The 19995-nt window shown below is 40.0% G+C and overlaps 1 protein-coding gene across 9 annotated transcripts in view; it reads right to left on the bottom strand.

Annotated features, from left to right (window-relative positions):
• Positions 1-19995, bottom strand: part of KDM4C (lysine demethylase 4C) — a gene marked incomplete at its 5' end in the record, with an annotated part of 182636 nt that overhangs the window by 132427 nt on the left and 30214 nt on the right. For all 9 annotated transcript variants that reach the window (XR_014542979.1, XM_083592984.1, XM_083592980.1 and 6 more), the window contains 2 exons: positions 6436-6573; positions 13654-13757. Coding sequence is in view for 8 of the 9 variants with exons in the window: in XM_083592984.1 (XP_083449110.1) it covers positions 6436-6573; positions 13654-13757 (242 nt within the window). The remainder of the gene's footprint in view (positions 1-6435; positions 6574-13653; positions 13758-19995) is intronic.

Genomic DNA, 19995 nt, shown 5'->3' with positions numbered 1-19995 from the left:
ATAAGCAACTATCCTACTTTTAAAAGACATCTGAAGGCAGCCCTGTTTAGGGTAGTTTTTAAAGTTTATTGCTGTATTGTGTTTTTAATATTTGATTGGGAGCCACCCAGAGCGGCTGGGGAAACCCAGCCAGATGGGCGGGATATAAATAATAAATTTATTATTATTATTATTATTATTATTACTACTACTACTACTACTACTACTACTACTACTACTACTACGTACCTTGCTCTACACCTAAAAAAAATTTGAACATCCATTTCTTTCTGTGGTTTTTAATTTCTCATCCTTTTTCATGCTGCTTGCCAATGGCTAAGACAGGAAATGGACTAAAGAGAACTGGAAGAGATGATGCTATCCCCAACTTTGTCACTATTCCAGTATTCAGACACTAGGTGGCAGTGTTAACCATTCTGAAGGACAGGTGCCCATGGAAATCTGCTGCCTCAAAAAGTGAAAGCAAAGCTCCTGCTGTGCACATGGCTCTCTCTTCCCTGCTTTGATGCCCAGGTTATTTTGGGCACTGAACTGTTCAGTGGGCACTGTTGTACATCTTTTGCTGGTGTGTTGTGCAGTAAAAAAACAAGTGAAAGTAATTTAGGTTTGCCTCTTTTTTCCAGGACACGCCCTATTTTTCAAGGGTTAAATTTCTATCCGGGTGGATTTTTCAAATCTGCCAAAATGTCTTTGGCTATACAGTACTTTCTGGATGAGACAAAAGACATAACTGGTGGGTGAAGACTTGCTTTCCTCTTCTCCTGCCCCCCACCCCCAGCAATATATCACAGCTTTGATAGCCTACATATAGTGGGGGTATTTAAAATGAGAGTCGTCGTACCATCCTCTTTTTTTGCTCTACAAATATGGCCACCCTAATGACTAATTCCAAGTATATTCTGATGCTTGCATAAGAGCTTGTGCGATATTCTACCTATTATAGTGAATTCTTGCAGAAGCTTTTGTGGAACAGTGCTATTTTTCCTTTTGTTCCCGGTTCTTTGGGTCATTTTACTGTACAAAGACAAAAAGCCACCCTGTTACAAAGGACAATTTCGATATTAGGAAGTACCATACAACAACAACAACAACAACAACAACAACAACAACAACAACAACAACAACAACTTATCAGTTGTGCATCCCAATTTTTATTTTATTTGCCTTTCTTAAAATATGTAATGAAATCGAGATGGGGGTTATTACTTTGTGGGGGGTTTGTTCTTGTTTTTATTAGGTCATTTGTGTTCTTGTCTTGTATTTTTATATTGTGAACTGCTCTGAAATCTACAGATGAAGGGCAGTATACAAATGTAATAAATTACTGTTGTTGTTGTTGTTGCTGCTGCTGCTGTTATTTTAGAACACCTTGCTAAAAAGTCCTAAATATACTATGGGATTATTGTGGTATCAAAAATTAAAAATATTACACTTCTTCTTGAAAAGGAAAATCAGGTGCACTGGAAGACTATCATGTGTTCACTGTATGTAATAGTGTAGAAGAATTCAATTGCAAGGTAAGGAGTTTAAATTTTCAACCATCTGATAATTCCGTCTTGAAAATAAGATCTACATGGTGCATCTCTTAGGACAGAATTTGTATTTTTGCTCTAAAGCATATCAGCTCCTCCCTCCACAAATGTTTCTAATGGCTTCAGCCAAAATTGACCAGGAGGAGAAATTCTATTATATTTTACTTTATTTATTCCTTCTAGGACTGGCACGGGCTAAGATTTATCTTAATATTTAGCAATTATAAGAAAAATATTGGGGGGGTCCTGATGTTCTATCACACACTTTCTGACCCCAATTATTGGCATTTGGGAGGAAGACAAATCATGATTCATTATCAAGCTTCTAAGCATATCACCTATTGACCTTTCAATTGCAATAGGAAATGGATCATTCACTTCTCTAGAAAGGTTTTACATAAATTTCATGAAAGTGTATTCACACAATGCTAAGAATTATATCCTCCACCTCCTTCTTTTACCCTGCAAATCAACAGCACTTGAGAAATTCCACTTTTTAATTAATTAACTAATAAATAATGAAGACTACAGGAATGGCAACAGTATAGCTTACATTATAAAATCTTTCAGTGACCTTATCTGCAACATTTGAAGCGCCTAATAATCTCGAGTGAAACAGACAAAGTAGTTTAAAGAGTGGGATATACTGGGCAGTGGGTTAAAAAGCCTCATTCTCAGGAAAGAATGATCACAGGGGGAGGGAAGAAGAGCCTAATGACTACCTTACATAAGGCCTAGGGGCAAGAAGGATTATGTATCTGGCGGAAAGGAAGCAAAGAATACAGTTTTGAAGGCTGGGAGCTCTGGGTCAGGAAACTTATGGGGCACAGAATGTAGGAAGCAGCCAATTTGTCCATCTAGCCTGGACTGACAGCAGCTCTCCAGGGTCTCAGGCAAATGTTTTTCCTATCACTTCCCACCTGCGTATTTCCAATTGCAGGTGGCAGGGAATTAATCTGCATGCACTTGTCACTGAGCTTTGTTCCCTCTCTGGAAAGGCTGTGGGGTTGCTAGGTATAGTTAAAGACCATGAAAGGTCTGCCTTACCTTTCACAGTTCACAGAAGGGAGATTCTGCTGGTTGTGGCTTCCCATTCTTGCAGAACTGTGATTTGCTAACCCTAAGGAAGCCTCAGTGGGGCGTACCAGGAGAGGCGGTCCCATAGGTACGAGGGTCCTAGGCCGTATAGGGCTTTAAAGGTTAAAACGAGGACCTTAAACCTGATCCTGTACTCCACAGGGAGCCAGTGCAGCTAGTATTGCACTGGATTAATGTGATCCCGCGGTGAAGATCCCATAAGGAGTCTTGCTGCGGCATTCTGCACCCGCTGGAGTTTTTGGGTCAGTTTTAAGGGCAGCAATATCATGATGTTTAGCTGGGGATATATCGCGATGTTGAAAACCATATATCGCCCAGACCTAATCAATGTTAGAGTTGAGAAAAGAGCTAGTTCTGACACAGGCAGGTGACTGTGGTAGAAACATACAGATTCTCAAACTAGACCACTGACATTCTCAAACTCCTGAGTACAGAAGTTGGTATATATGCTCAGCAAACGGATAAACAAAATATTGTATGAACTTCCAGGCTGAGATTCTACCGAATGGCTCTTCGAAGAGCAGAAACAGATGCTTTGCCAGGGATCTCCCCATGCTCCTTAGCTGCTCATACTCAACTGTCAAAGGCAAACAGAATCAGGAAGCCAAAAGGTGCCTGAAAGAAAAGCTCCACCAAAGTCACTGAACAGCCCTTTGCCTGTCTCTCAGTTTGCCTGCGAATAAGTCAGTGGGTAGTGCCAATTTTGCTGGCATTCTAATGCTTGAATAATTCAGGTGGCCCATGTTAGAATCCAGTTGCTGACCATGGATATACATCAAGCAAACAGATGACAGCTTAAAGTTGTGAATGGGTTTTACAACACTGAATACCCAGAATGTTTCTTTTTCTACTGATGCAGTAGGGAATCTTGCCCAGGGAGAAACATACAAGCTTACTTCCAGCTTAAAGTAATGCTTTTTAATGGAATCACTTCTAAAGAAATCTTTATTTTCTAAGAACGGGGCGGGGGGTAATCAAAGCAGTATGTAAACATTTATGTTCAGCAGTTTTAATGTCTGCATATAGCTCCTAGTTCAGCAAAAATATTGCAGGCTCAGCACAAATTAAAAGAGACCCCAGCAAAACACATAAAGTAATTGTCACTGGTTCATCTGTTTTACCAACATTCACAAAATGCACTCGAGTAAAATGACTCCAAAATGTTGTCCACGGAAAGACACAACTCTAGCCAACCAAGATGGATATAAGCTCCATTAGGTAAATAATAAAATCCACAGAAGTCTGAGAAAATGTCCCATCTGCCCTTCTTTCACATCTTAAAATGTGATCTCATCAGTATGTTTATTGGCCTCTAACATAAAGCTCAGAAACAGAAGCTTTGTAACATGGATTCGTGGTGCAGACTGGAGTAGGATGAGTTAGTGGCACAGGGCAAATGATAGAATCATGGGGTTGGAAGGGACAACAAGGATCATTTAGTCCAACCCCAGCACTGCCAAATGTGCAACTGCAGGCGGATGGGTGTGAATGGGGGAAAGCAAACAGAAGAGATGCCCACCTTCCAGTTCCACAGCTTTCAAACTGTGTTCTAGGGAACCCTGAGGTTCAGCAATAAAATCTATAATAGTGATTAAGCTTCCTTGAAAGAAAGGTTACATACCACTGCTGCTCTTTCCTGCAATGCAAGGCTCCAGGGAAACAGTGGGGGTTGTCTAGAATTCATTATCTGCTTATGGGAGGCAATGGGTAGCCCCATCGACACCCTGCCTGAAGCAAGTAGAATACTTCTAGAATATGGGTGACTGAAATTATCAGATATTTATACAAGTGCCCAAACCTCTTGGTCTCACATAGCAACATGGATTCGTTCTCTTTCAATATCTTACAAATTTCCTTTTTTTAAAAAATCTGTTTACAGTGGTACCTTGGTTCTCAAACGCCTTGGTACTCAAACGCCCTGGTTCCCAAACTCCGAAAACATGGAAGTTAAGTGTTCTGGTTTGCAAACGTTTTTCGGAAGCTGAACATCCGGTGCAGCTGTCGGCTATTGTTTCCGGGGCGCCTGCACCAATCAGAAGCTGCGCCTTGCTTTTTGAACATTTCGTAAGTCAAACTGACTTCCAGAATGGATTAAGTTTGGTGCTTTTAGTTTTGCTATTTATTTTGCATTTTTGTTTTTGAGGCTTTTTCGGTTAATTTGTTTTTGTGACTGTGTCGAACCCAGTTCAGCTACTGATTGATTGATTGATTGTGTGACTGTGGAAATGGATAAAAGCCCCCCATCCAAACAATCAGTGCAGGTAAGAAAAAAACATAATTTTAATTTTTATCATCTACAATACTGTCTTATTTATTTTATAGTACAGTACATTGATTATTGCTTTCATTTTATGGATCAGTGGTCTTGTTAGATAGTAAAATTCATGTTAAATTGCTGTTTTTAAAAGTCTAGAACGGATTAATCCATTTTGCATTATTTTCTATGGGAAAGGGCGCCTTGGTTTTGGAACGCTTTGGTTTTGGAACAGACTTTGGAATGGATTAAGTTTGAGAACCAAGGTACCACTGTGCTTTCAAGTGTAGTACAGGAAAAAAGAAGTAGTAAACATTTACTTGAAAACAAAGCAAAACAACACATCTAACACTGTCTGGTAGATGACAGCCACACAAAACACTGCACCAGAGCAATAAAAGAGGAATGGCAAATAAGGAATGGAATACTCAAGGATATGCAGTCATCAAAGCTGTGACATGCAATTTCCTTGCACCTCCATATCAGGTCCCACCAGAATGCTAAGTGCAACACCACCCCCACCACCCCAGTCTACTGTGCCACTCTGCTCTGTTCACATATGTAAGGAACAGCCACCACGTATGTCAACAGTTGGGTTATTATCACAGCTCTCAGCAGCACATCCCCAATAAGTGTTGCTTTGTTTCATCATTGCATTGTTTTTGGTTTTTCCAAGTAGCAAAACTAGCAATGGGAGGAGAGCAAAGGTAGTTCATAACCTGTTGCTATTGTTGTTTAGAAACATGTCAACGTATCAGCCCCCAATTACTCTAATTCACTGTTAAGGGAATGCTCCTGACAGGCACCATCTGACAAAGTAGATTGAGGGTGTGGAAATATCCAAGATACAGAGTATACCTCTCTGCTCTATGCAGATAACAGGATATTGACATTAATGAAAGAATAATCATGTAAACAAACTTCCACAATCACACACACACCAAGTAGGAATTGGGTTAAAGATATACAGAGGCCACCAGATTTTATTATGGGGCTGACTGACCAGGACTCAGTAGCGAGACCTCCCATGAGGGATGGAAGTGGTGAAGAAAAGCAGCAATCAAAACCAAGTTTAAATCAAACAGGAGAGTAGACTAGGTGCTGCAAGTAAGGAGAAGGAAAATGTACAGGCCTCAATACAAGGAAAGCAGACCGAACCTCCAACTAGCTTTAAGCTAGTTGCAAGAACTTTAAACCAAAGCCACTTCTGGGAACAGCACCTATTAAAAGTTTCTGTAAGGAGACTAAATTCCTGCCTCAAGCACTAGGTGGCACTAATCCTACCTGGGTCTAGCAGGCCAGCATGGAAGATGTGAGGTTCTCACAACCGGGAAATTTAGTATAACAAAGCATAAAGAAAAGAATGACAAAGAGAAACACCGAAGTACCTGACTATTATTTGTTCACAGTCGGTGGTAATGAAACCATGAATTTTGTGATCATAAAGTCTTCGTAAGAGCGTAACATCCTGGTATTTATAATTGACAAGTCCATTTTTAAAAAACACATTCTAATGGATAGCTTTGGTATTAATAATGTAATCTGACTTACCAACTTGGCTACTTTTCCATAGTCAATCCACCTGATCGTTGCAAAGTTCGTTGACTCGGCACAGTTGAAACCATGATTAAATCCCGCGTGGTATCCATATGGGAAAGTGATCATAAACTCTCCTGCCTCCTGTGTTATCTAAAAAGAAAAAGAAAAGAAAATGAATAAAAATTGTCCAGGTGCTTCTTCCCCTAGATTTTCCATTTCACCTGTGGTCTTGAATGACCACATCTGCATGGGCCACATGGACTGATTATGTCGACTCAATGTTTCCTTAAAAAAAACAACCCGCCAGCCTCTACCCAAAGGTTTTCACGAGAGCTTTTTGGTTCATAGGAAAGAAATTAGCCATTTTCACTTGTCCCGAAGAAGTACATACTCATACTCTGCATAAATGAATGAAATTGGCACAAATAAGTAACAGTGGGAAATTGGGGGGGGGGTCAATAGCAGACAGGGTGGCCATGTGTCCTACTTTATGGAGATCAGCTCTCTACTTGAGGGTTGTTCAGTCCAATCTCTCATGCTCACCATTCTAAAAAAAGAAACCTCATAGGACAACTGGAAGAAAACATAGAATTCCACAACATTGATGGAAGTTGGTAAAGTTTTCCATCCAATATTTGCTTGGCCCCCTGTACCAAGAAACATCTGGCAATTTTTCCCCTGCCACACCTTGTGTTCTAAAGACTGTCAATTTTGCCATCAGGTAGTAAGATGTTACTGTTATAGAAAGCCATTAACCATTTGGTTGTTTTCTGAAGAGGACAACTAATAAAAGGCTGTGAGATGTTTTACTGACCTTCTTAAAGAAAGCACCATTATACGTATAAATAAAACTAACATGGTGAGAACCGATTAAATAATCTCCCTCCCTGAGCAAGAACCAGGAATCAGGGAGAAAACAGTATTGCAGCAATGCATAGCGACATAAAAAGTCAGTAAGTACAGGGTGGAACTACATCAGCCATCAAATAAGACGTGCCATGGTGAAATTCACAAAACTAGCACAGAGACGCCAAGTAGCCCCCAAGATTGAGGTGACGTCACACAAGCACATGGCTGGCTCAAGATTGAGGGGGCCTAGCCCCCTTAAGTCAAATATTGAGGGGGCTGATGTACCTTTGGCCCCTGAAAGCTGGTGCTCCTGCTTTAGCACACATTTAAGCAGCAGGCAAATTTCTCAACATTTGTCCATTTGTATTCACCTGTCAGTGCAAGCTGGATTTCGAAGGGGCAGAGGAACCAGAGACCAAATTACAAACATGCGCTGGATTATGGAGAAAGCTGGAGAGTTCCAGAAAGATATCTACTTCTGCTTCATTGACTGTGCAAAAGCCTTTGACTGTGTCGACCACAGCAAACTATGGCAAGTTCTTAAAGAAATGGGAGTCCCTGATCACCTCATCTGTCTCCTGAGAAATCTCTACATGGGACAAGAAGCTACAGTTAGAACTGGATATGGAACAACTGATTGGTTCAAAATTGGGAAAGGAGTACGACAAGGCTGTATATTGTCTCCCTGCTTATTTAACTTATATGCAGAATTCATCATGCGAAAGGCTGGGCTGGATGAATCCCTAGCAGGAATTAAGATTGCCAGAAGAAATATCAACAACCTCAGATATGCAGATGACACAACCTTGATGGCAGAAAGTGAGGAGGAATTAAAGAACCTTTTATTGAGGGTGAAAGAGGGGAGCGCAAAATATGGTCTGAAGCTCAACATCAAAAAAACGAAGATCATGGCCACTGGGCCCATCACCTCCTGGCAAATAGAAGGGAAAGAAATGGAGGCAGTGAGAGATTTTACTTTCTTGGGCTCCATGATCACTGCAGATGGTGAGAGCAGCCACGAAATTAAAAGACGCCTGATTCTTGGGAGAAAAGCAATGACAAACCTAGACAGCATCTTAAAAAGTAGAGACATCACCTTGCCAACAAAGGTCCGTATAGTAAAAGCTATGGTTTTCCCAGTAGTGATGTATGGAAGTGAGAGCTGGACCATAAAGAAGGCTGATCGCCGAAGAATTGATGCTTTTGAATTATGGTGCTGGAGGGAGACTCTTGAGAGTCCCGTGGACTGCAAGAAGATCAAACCTATCCATTCTGAAGGATATCAGCCCTGAGTGCTCACTGGAAGGACAGATCCTGAAGCTGAGGCTCCAATACTTTGGCCACCTCATGAGAAGAGAAGACTCCCTGGAAAAGACCCTGATGTTGGGAAAGATTGAGGGCACAAGGAGAAGGGGACAACAGAGGACGAGATAGTTGGACAGTGTTCTCGAAGCTACCAGCATGAGTTTGACCAAACTGCGGGAGGCAGTGGAAGACAGGAGTTCCTGGCGTGCTCTGGTCCATGGGATCACGAAGAGCTGGACACGACTAGACGACTAAACAACAACAACAAATTCATCTGTCATCTCTCATGTGTGTCTGACTTCTCTTTCTCCTTCCATTCCCCTCTCAAGCAACTTTTCCTTATGACTTTTCCATCTTCCCCCTGCCTGAGTTATCACTTGCTACACCTCAAGATGATCTTACTATAGCAAGCCAATTTTGCACGGCATTATGGCTCTCTGATAAGTTTTCTGCCTGGTTTCCTAAAAAAACAACCCAGTAGGTCCTGAGGAACCGTTTCTGAGCTCCAGGCTTAACCAATAAAGCACAATCCATCTGAGCTGTCTAGACAATATTCTTCCAGGACAAATACTTAGGCACTCTTACAGTAAAACTGTCTTAAGAATTAACTTTTGCATTTACCAGTATTACCATTGCAAAACATGCTTTTGCCTGAAGGCATCTATTTGAGACCCTACTAATGATATAACTGCCATGCCAGTGGCTGAAATTAGAAACTACAAAAGAATCATTTCACAGCATTGTAGCTCCAAACAAAAGTATGTTATAGTTTCAGAAATGTTTTATTTAATGGAAGACTTAACTTTTCCTAAAGGAGTACAATTTTTGCAGTCAGCAGAAGGGTACAAGGAGTGGAAGTGTAAGATATGGAGAATGTGGAACTTTATGTAATGAATTCTTGCTCACCACTGCATTGAAATTCCTTTTACTTTGATATATATTTTTTGTCACAAGACAATGGAAAGACACAGAAGTTGGAAGAATTAACAGGAGATCACCTAGGCACTCAAACTATGGAGTTTTTCAACAAAGCACATAGCGCAGTAAAAAAAGAAAAAGGCTGTAGGACAACTCAGGCACTGCTCCAAATACTAAATACAAGTTCTTGGAGAGACACAATTTCATTGACATAATAGCATTTGTGTTGGAAGGAAGCAAATGCCCCTTGGGGGCAGCTGTCTGAAAGGCCAGGATTCCATAAAATACCCATAAGCTAAACTGATTTAATCTCATGAAGTGTCCAGAGGAAAAAAAAAGATTTAGCAACTTCATTTCAGCAGCTCCTCTTATACTCAGGAATTATTTGTTTTCTCGATATCCAATCCAGATCTGCTTTGCCACAGCTTGAAGCCACTGCTTCTTCCCCCAATTTCTCCATAGTAACTTTTTCTTTAAAACCAAGCAGTTCAGTTTTCACTGCTTTTTCCTGGGTGAGGGCAGGGGTGACATACTGAGCTGGATCAAAAGAGGCCATTACTTAATTGCTTACCTAGAGCTTTCAAGAATTTGGTGTAAATAGACAATGCTGCTTCTAGCAGAGGAACCCAACTCGGTCTACCTGTACCTGCTGGGTAAACTGAAATGGTTAAGTGGTCTAAGGCAGCTGATAGCACAAGCTGTTTATGCTGCCTCTAGCCACCATCCTGAAGGTGCATCTGGTAACCAGCCCCCACAGCTTGTGTGGCTGAATCCTCAATAAAATAGGTCCCCTATGTAGCCCAGTCACTTACCTCCTTCAAGTTACGTCCTTTGCCCAATTCCTAAGCACCAACTTTCACATTATACATAACAAAACAACACAGTCACTTGAAAAACAACAACTGCTATATAGATTAGATAAAACTCATGCTCCCCATTTGTTAATCTTGAGATCTGGTGCAATTAAGTCCTAACTCCTTGAACCAGCAACCAACCAAAGTCCTCAGCAAATTCAAAAAGCTTTTATTATAGAAGTGTTAAATTTCTTTACAGAGCTACCATAAACATGCAATAGCATAGTTCATATTAAAATGTATGTACGGGGGAACTTACGATCTTCAAACAAAAACATCTTGGAGGTTCCAGGCCACAGAGAGGTTAGGGTGGCCTCAACCAGAGCCAGGGCTTTTTCGGCTGTGGCTCCGATCTGGTGGAACGCTCTGCCACAAGAGACTAGGGCCCTGCGGGACTTGACATCTTTCCGCAGGGCCTGCAAGACAGAGCTGTTCCACCAAGCCTTTGGCCAGGGCACAGCCTGACTCCCTCCTTTGGCAATCTTCACAGAACTCTAGCCCAATGGTTGCCATCAATTTGATTTGAATTAATTTTATAATTAAATGATTTTAGAATGTTGTATTATTTTATTGTTGTTACTTTTCGTTAGCTCCTGAGAGACTGGAGAGGCAAAAAAAAAAAAAACAACCCAAGATCAGCAAGTTTCTGAACTTGCAGATTATGTACACAAGATGCGAGATTTGTGAATGTTTAGATATAATCAGAGGGGAAGTACTATAATTCTAGGGTTGTACTCTATGTGATGCATTTGTGTGTGCACACAAAAATATGGGCACAAGGCAATTAAATAGCCTATTACTCTATCTTTTCCATAGACATATGTAATGCTACCTTATAGTTCCATTACAAATTGGTAGCAATTGTGTACTGTATCGAAGCATAAGCACATAAATATGGGAGTATGCACACAGGTGCACATGCTGAGATTGTGATTGGAGTTTTTTAAGAGTCTGGTGTGAGTGCATATAAGTATGAACATTTTCTGTGCCAGCAATTCCCAAATTTATCTTGTCACTCACCCCCACTGATGACAGTTTAGCAGGTGTGCTATTGCAACAACCAGCAGTTCAGCTGTCACCTGGTAGGCGTAGGCTGGCTTATCAGTGTTTAGCACGTTTCCAGTTCTATCACTCCAAGCCACAAGAGATCACAGCCTGATTCTCTCTATTCACATTCTCACAGAAGCCTATTAATTAGAACTACAGTAGGGTATAGACTGCTCTCTGGTGGTACAAGGTGACATAATATTTAGCTATCCAAAATGTTTAAATGGAAACTGAAAAGTTCCTAGCCCTAGGATACAGCTGTATGAAGGACAATATACAAATGCCTTAAGCGCATGAAAGTAGAAGCGAAATGAAACTTTGTGTGCTGAAAACCCATTGTCTCCTGCAAAAATGAGTCTGAAGAGGTTAAACAGAAATCCTCCTGCCTACACTACTTGAGAGCCTTGCTGTATTCCCATGCTAGAAGATGCCCTGCTCTGACTTTGTGAAATACAAAATGAAAGCTATAAACTGCAGGATTTTATTTCATATGTGCAGTATGGAGAAATTTAGTAGTTGACACATATAATACAAATAAAGCAACTGCCTGTTCCTAAGATGAGATGCCATTACAAAGAATAAAAGGATGTGCACATTTATACTTTAGTCACTTTCCTCGGCTATGTGCATAATGTGCTAGACGTAGCATAACCAAGGATCCTTTCTGACACACTCCCATTTGTCAATTAAAGTCCTTCATGAACTAAATGGGGTGGTTTAAGAATGTCTTTGTCTCCATTTATCCTGAACATTGCTGCCTGTGTACTTCAGCCTGCGGAAGACTCCCACATAACTTATTCACATAGAGGATTCTGTTATTCTGTGAAGCTGTTCTTTCTGCAACTGCTGTCCTTATTTAGAAAGTATATCTGTGCAGTTAGACAGGCATCACTGTTTAACTTGAATCTTTCTAGCTTCCTTCGACTTGAATTAGAAGCCTAGAGTTGAGCAATGAACTTCACTTGAAGAGGATGTTACTCACAGGCTTAGGTCCTCAAGCTATGTGGTTTTTTGAAGGTATCCTACTTTGAGGTCTGACCTGCTCAGGAATATTGCAGATCTGGATTCCATGTTCCAGAAGATGCCACCACATGTCTAATGGGATGATGTGGTGGTTGCAGTCATTGATCACTTAAGAGGCAAACACCTCTCAGCCTGTTCTATGTCGTAAGAAAGCTGGAGCAAGTGGTCCTTTGCTACACACATACTATAGCCTTTAAAATCCAGTGAGAGTTCACCCATACTCCTTTCCATGTCTGAAATGTTCATTGTTCATATTAAGAATGTACTATAATAAGTTTAGAGGCAAGAAAAATATTTACACAATCGGAACACCATCATCCTTTTTAGTTTTTTAACACTACTGAACAACATTGGAACTGTTTTTGTAGACGAGACACAGTCTTCCTCCTACCCTCTCACATCAACCGCCAAGTAGGGAAAACTTAAAAGCGGATATTTTAGAAATGTGGGGGAGAGATCTGGAGAAGGCATTAATTCTTTAGAGATTCCAGATCTCTGCATAGCACACAGATATTCCACATAAGGTGGAGTTGAGCAAAATCTGTACCAAGCTAAAATTTGAGCCAACTTGCTGAAAGCTTTCTTGGCGTATCATGATCCTACTGTGAAAAGGCTGCAGCTTTCTAGCAACTACAACAGCTTATCAAGTGGGCAGCAAAACATCAAGAGAACAGGAACATTTGACTTAGCTTTTGGAAGCAGCTACATATTTAATCCTCCTCATGACTTTTTTTTTTTAAAAAAAAAGATCAAAAGTCATCTCCCTCTTTTCACCTATTTTATATTGAGATGGAATTTGTCTTCTGAGAGCACACTACAGTTTGTATATCCAGCAAGAGCTGAAATCTGGATAGAAAAAGTTTGTGGCAATGGTCTGCCACAGCCAAGGCAACAGTCAAGCAGGCCATTTGGAGAGAATTCTTTGGAGAGAATGCAAGATATAAACGTAAGTAATGTAATGAAATATAAAGTGTGGAATTCTCACTAAACACTCAGAAGCATGTATAGTCATCCATGGAGGAATACAGCGATGAAGGGACACATCCCTTCTTTCTTTCATGCTTCTCTCATCTCACTCAATACTTGTCTGTCATGGTTTCTGCAGTGAGACTTAACTTTCTTGCTTAACTTGTGCACCTTAGCTGAAGTTTATGTCCAAATAAATTACCTATATATAACTATTCCAACTTTGATGCAATAGCTTAAAGACCCCAAGGTTTAAAAAAAAACTCACTTTGTCAAATGGAATTCCGTATTTTTTCAGTATCGATGGAGAAATTAACGTCATCTTATGGCGCAGGAAAGCATCACATCCTTGAGAGCTGCTTGGGAAGAATCCTAGAAAAGCACAAATAAACAGAATTGTACCAATCACAGTGAGAACATTTTAATTACGTGCTGTATTCACCATATATGGTTCAATTCCACTGTCGCCAGGTTCTGTGTTTCCCTGCCCCACCTTCCCTACAGTTAAAAAGGCAGAACAGCAAGTTAGATAATCTGGTGACATTCTGACACAGGTTAAGTGATGCTACAGTTTACAGGGGTGAAGAGGAGAACTGAACATGGGGATTCCATTTTCAGAAGCAGCCCTGGGTCCCATATAATATACATTTCTTCCCTGAACTAGACCTAGCATTTAAATAGTAAGTCAGATATGCTAAATGACCAAGCCCTTCTGTCCATCTGAGAAATACTTTAACAGACCAAACTCTGGCCCAGGAGCCTTGCAGTCCACTGTCTTCTCTGACAGGAGCCTGCGGTACAATGAAGGGTCTTGCGCAGTTGGTGAGGTAGCAGAGCTAAGGATTCTGGTCCTCCATAAAAGGAATCTGAATCCCAAGTTTCAGACATCAAGTCCTCTTTCCTCTGTCAGAGTTTCCCAGTGGAAGGAACTTGTGAACAGCTTTGTGTCTGCAGGATCCCTGAGGCAGAATCTTGCAAACTGGGGAACAGCTAGCCATGACAACTAGGGACTGGGACATGACAGATGCAGGACACTCTACCAGATAGTCTTTTATATTCATAACACTGATCCACATGCAGACTGATTTATCTGCATCAGGGCATTCAGTTGGGTAATCCAGTGCTTTTATCCAGAATGTTCTCCAAGGTAGCACTTACTGTAACAACTTCACGGTGAATACTGGCACCTATTTTTCTAGAAAAAAAGTACTGTGCCCAATTATTGTCTTTTCAGCTGAACTGTGAAGGTTCTAGATGTGTAAATGGGTGCCGGGTTGTAGTCCTATAATACAAGCATTTAAGACAGCCAAACCATTGCTTCGTTTGCCTAGTAGTCTCCTGTACAGTGCTACTTGTTTTAGGAAACAATACCATTAAAAATTCTATCTTTAAATGCAGGAATGTGAAAGCTATCCCTTAGCAATATACGTCAGATGAACTCATCACACTTTTTTTAAAAAATCTGTACATTTGTGCTGCATTAAATAAATTAAATTTTAAATTAAAATCAATGAAGAAAGAAGAGTCTATTTAAATCTCCTTCTATATGGATTTGTAATCAGGGCCTGAACAAATGTGGTGACTGGTCATAAGTTAATTTAAATTGGAAACCCACTGGAGTAAGGTAATGCACAGTATATTAAGCCCAGCATATCAGTTTAGAATGTATATTTACAATGACCCTGGAAAATTATGCTCTATATCATCTCAGCAGGAGGGGGGCAGGAACACGCGCACACAATGCAAGAGACATGCTTTGAAAGCCAATCTTCTATGAATATGTTGAACAGGTTTTACTATTAAATCCAGTACTATTTTTGCACAAAATCCATACCCCCAACGTTTAACAGATGAACATAAGAATATGCTCGTGCATAAATAACTGGGTGGGCAGGTCCATATATGAGCAATAGCAGGCAGAAGGCACACTCAGAGAAGGTATTCAAGACCAGAGGAAGGTGGAATCAACCATTAACCACCTTGACAAGATAAATAGTGTAATTATTCCACATTAAAGTGATCTCAGCTACATAGCCTATGGTTGCAGCCTCTGCCTGATCCTCCAAAAGCTGGGCTATCCTATTAAAGGGATCCGAGGGGAATTGCCTATGTCGTTATGCCCGGATGGGAGCCAGGGCTGATGGGACGCCCCCAGACAGTGATCCCTGCAGGGGTCACCCTATCTAAGTCTTAGGAACCCATGCTTATGGACTGACCTATGGCATCACTTCTAGCAGGTGGGCTGGAATAATTTGATTGCCCCGTGCTCAACCCTAACCTCTGTCATCTGTAATCAATAAAGCTGTGGCCTGTTTCAATCCAAATCAGTCTACATTGTCCTTCCATTCTTTTGAGGGTTGGAGACAGAGGTGCATGACACCTGGGCCGGCAACCTATATTTCAGATTGTTCAATATTCCAGTTCATCACAGATCTCAGTCTTGCAGGATCCATGATAAGAAAAATAAAGCTTTGTTATAAGCTTATATTCTTAGAACCACCCTCATTGTTCCAATTCACTGTTCAGACCTAGGAACAAATGGTTTGTTAAAAAGGAACATCAGAATTACGAATTATAATGGTATTGTTAAGGACTGCCTGATTCCTTATGCTCCTACCCGATCGCCGAGATCTTCAGGAGTTCAGGCTTTAACAGGGACCAAGGCTTTAGCTTGCCATGCCTTACCCAGTTAAAAGAAATCCAGCAGTCATTATTCCTGCTTTATTTTAGACATCTTTGGGACAGGCCTTTGGAAACTGATTTTTCTTTTACCAAACCGTTTTATCAACATGTTACTGATTCTCTTACCAATGTAACTGTTGCTATATTATGTTTTTATGTTGTATGCTATCTTGTTATATATCCTGTGAGTGTGTGGCTTCATTTATGCCCTTAAATCTTAAAGGAGGCTTTAAAATGGCTCAGGGGGGACCACTGTTCTATACAAGGAAAAAGAAATCAATTGCCTGTACAAAAAGGACTCTCTGAACCATAAGTAGTTCTGTGTGTGCACGCATCCAATTCAATCTGTCCCCAAGATCAATACAGGAAGCAGAGGGTTAACTGCCACTGCAAAAAAAAAAAAACCAACCTGGCTCGAATCTTCTCCTGCTTTCCATGTCCCATCCCTACAAATTTCAGTTTAAACACTACAGCTAACAGCTTGTTTTTCTTTCATTCTGATGCTTTTGGCTCTGAGCTCCCTTATAGAGAAGGGCAGGAAACAAATGTTCACCTGCACTGGCCTAAGGAATGAAAGGAGAGCATGCACCCAGTTCAAACCTTACCTCTTCCACTGGCTGCATTCACAAGTTCAAATCCTGATTTATTAGTTAGGATATGCATGAACTTAACGCATTTGCATGCAGCCCCTTCCCAGCTCTACTCCCCAATTCACACAGATTGAAACAAATCAGAAAGCCACAGTGCTATTATATCCTAGTATCCTGTTTTGCACATATTGAGCCTTTAATTTCAATATGGAGGGGGGACTCATATTCACCCTTTACAGGACCTGAGGAGCACAGAAGCATTATTTAGCACATATGAACTAGGCATATATTGTAACCAACTCTACAACCTCAGCACTGAAATATTTCTGAGAAAATGGTGGGTTGAGATAACAGGAGAGATGTCATCACAACAATGATGAGAGAACAATGAAGTCTGATCAAATTCTCTGGAGCCTGTGAGGACTAATTATTGTGTCAAATTTTATTAAAATTCAGAGCTAATTAATTTTCCACACACTTCTTTAATCTTTGGAATCATCAAATCAAAAGGTCCTCTTTAAAAATAATCAAAAGCAGCTCCCCAAATGCAGAGTTTTGTTTCTCAACTGCTGGAGAAACTGTTGGTGCACAATTTAGATAAATAATCATCGGCCTCAGGACATATATTTCATTTCTCCCAGTAGTATCATTACAACATAATAAAAATCGCCATCATGATTTATAAAGCCTCAATTCCTCTTGCTATATATACCTTATTAAGTCATTTAAAGTGTATAAAACATGTTTTCCGAAAGAGGCAATTTAAGAGACAGAAATAAATTAGTACTAGGAACAAACTGAAACCTCTTTAGAGTAAATCAGTATAGATTTAAAGAAGAAATAAATTGGCACATAAGAAATTTGATTTCTTGGATGAGTCAGTTCAGCACCCAGACCCACTATAGCAAAGTCAGAACATTTCAATCCACGTAATGGGAAGCAATGGGCAGCGACTGCACACAAAACACCCCAAAGCATGGAGATCATAGCCTGAAGATGTTGAAAAATTATTCTGTCACTTCATAGGCAGCTAAAGCCAAGAAGTAAATTTACTGCTGTACTCCCAAAGAGCTTGGCACATTATAAAACATCCATGCATTTTCAAATATGTACAATAAAATCCTGCATCCACCCTAACTTTACCCCAAATATTCTGATGCAGCTTTTAATATCCATTCTGAAGCTTGAAAAAGTGACTCACAAGGCAAGTTCAGTTGTTCAAAGATATGACAGACACAGAGAGACCACAATAAGCAAATTTAATTTTCACTGAAATAAATAGGCCATCTTTACATTTTAATCTCTCAGCACCTTACCTCTGCCACAGCATCTTATTCTTGACAAACTGAGCAAATCTATATGGCCATGCCAGGGAAAACCACTGTCCTGAGTAGGACCTGACCATGACCATGAGTGGACCTGTCAATTTTGGTTTCTCTCTCTGTCTACTTTTTCCAATATTAATTTCAGTTCTCCACATCTCTGTGTCAATTTGTGATTTATTTATTTTTAAATCACATTTACATTTTTTGGCATTTTAGTGCTGATCTCTCCAAATATACATTTTGTATGCAATTATAACTAATATACACATTTTCGAGGTGCCGTTTCCCTCAGTATACAGGATTTTTTAATTTTCATCAAAGTATGCGTTTTATGTACACTTTACCCCAGTACATGCATTTTTATGTACATGCCTTGGCTCAAGAACTCTCTTGCAAAACGTGAAGAAGTATGAATTTCGAATGAAGATTGTGTCTCAGTTCAGGTATTATTGAAATGCATATTTAAATATGTTCCATTTTATTTTAAATGCTGTCTGAATCAAATTTCTCCCTGTCTCTAATCCCAGCCCCTTTCTACTAACTAGGACAACTATGTATGGTTGTGCTGGATTTGCTAAACTTACCTCAGCAGATATTTTGGCTTCACTTTTTTCCAGCCTAAATGTGCACAGTGCAGTATGTGGATTGCACTGACCTTAAGAGCTAAGCCACATCCACAGGTCATGAAATTAATACCTATCTTAATTTCCCCCTAAAAGTACATCAGGTAACTATATAGAAACACACACACATGCACACACAAACACTGGTATCTAGACTTATGAGTGGGCAACCTATAGCCCTTGGCTAATTTCATGCAGGTGACAAAAGAAGAAGACAAAAATAAAAAGGAGGTGGCAGAAAGAAAGGAAAGGTAACGCATCCCTGATTTGTGGACCCCAACAGGTTACCCCCGAAAGAATGTGTCCCTCAACAGACAAAAGGTTGCCCCTACCTTAATACAAACACAATTGTATGACATAAATTGGTAGATCTACATATTGGAGTTCCATTTCTCAACTATCATTCACTGACTATATATCATAACATATATAATATGAACTTTGCTTCAGTTTCAACTCTGTTGAACACAACTGAACAACATAAACAAATGCCACTCATAAACACATGAATGAGATTACAGGATACAGTATACGAATCTAGATTCAGGTAGGTAGTTGTGTTGGTCTGACGCAGTCGAAGTATATAAAAAAATAAAATTGTCCAGTAGCACCTTAGAAACCAACTAAGTTTGTTCTGGGTATAACCTTTCGTGTGCGTGCACACTTCTTCAGATACACTGAAACAGAAGAAACCAGACCCTTATATATAGTGGGAGGGTGGGGTGGGGTTTTTCTCAGGAGGGTAGTAGGAGATGGGTGATTGATATGAATGCAAGTCATTTATAATTTGTTGCTGTTACTTTTATTTTCCTCTGTATTTTCAAGCCAACATTGTCAAATACCTTAAGAATTCTGTGATGTTATAGAGCAACATAACTAGTTTCAAAATTGCAATAACAGCTCACTTGAGATTTTTATTACATTTGTGTCTGCGTAAAATTGAAAGAACTACATAAATGAGAAAGCACCTGAAGGGCAAAATCAAACTGCTGCCTTTATTAGATGCAAGTCTAATGTCTTTCAGATAAAATATTTGTAGGTGCCATAGTCAATCAAGTTTTCAATGGATTCCAAAGATGAAAGCATTCATGCATAAAAGGCAATGTGATAATTATGATAGGCAGACAAGATAATGGAAAAAATCCTAGCCTTCCTTTAATTTTATGTATCAAGTACAGACTTGACCTAGATAACCTGCAATGCTTCACCACATTTACTGCATTATTTTAGCATTTTAATTATTTAGGAAAATTCAATTAATTCAGTAGGCATCTGGTAAGCAGGACCAACCTTCCTGCATCTCACAGCTTTTTTTAGATGCTGCAATTCTGCACAACACTTTTAATATAAATATGTAATTAAGCCTGAAATCTATTCACTCTGCAAGTTT

The sequence above is a fragment of the Podarcis filfolensis genome (genome assembly GCF_964270895.1).
Source record: "Podarcis filfolensis genome assembly, chromosome: 17".
Lineage (NCBI taxonomy): Eukaryota > Metazoa > Chordata > Lepidosauria > Squamata > Lacertidae > Podarcis > Podarcis filfolensis.
The sequence above is the reverse complement of the archived record's forward strand: the minus strand, read 5'-3'. Positions and strand labels throughout refer to the sequence as shown.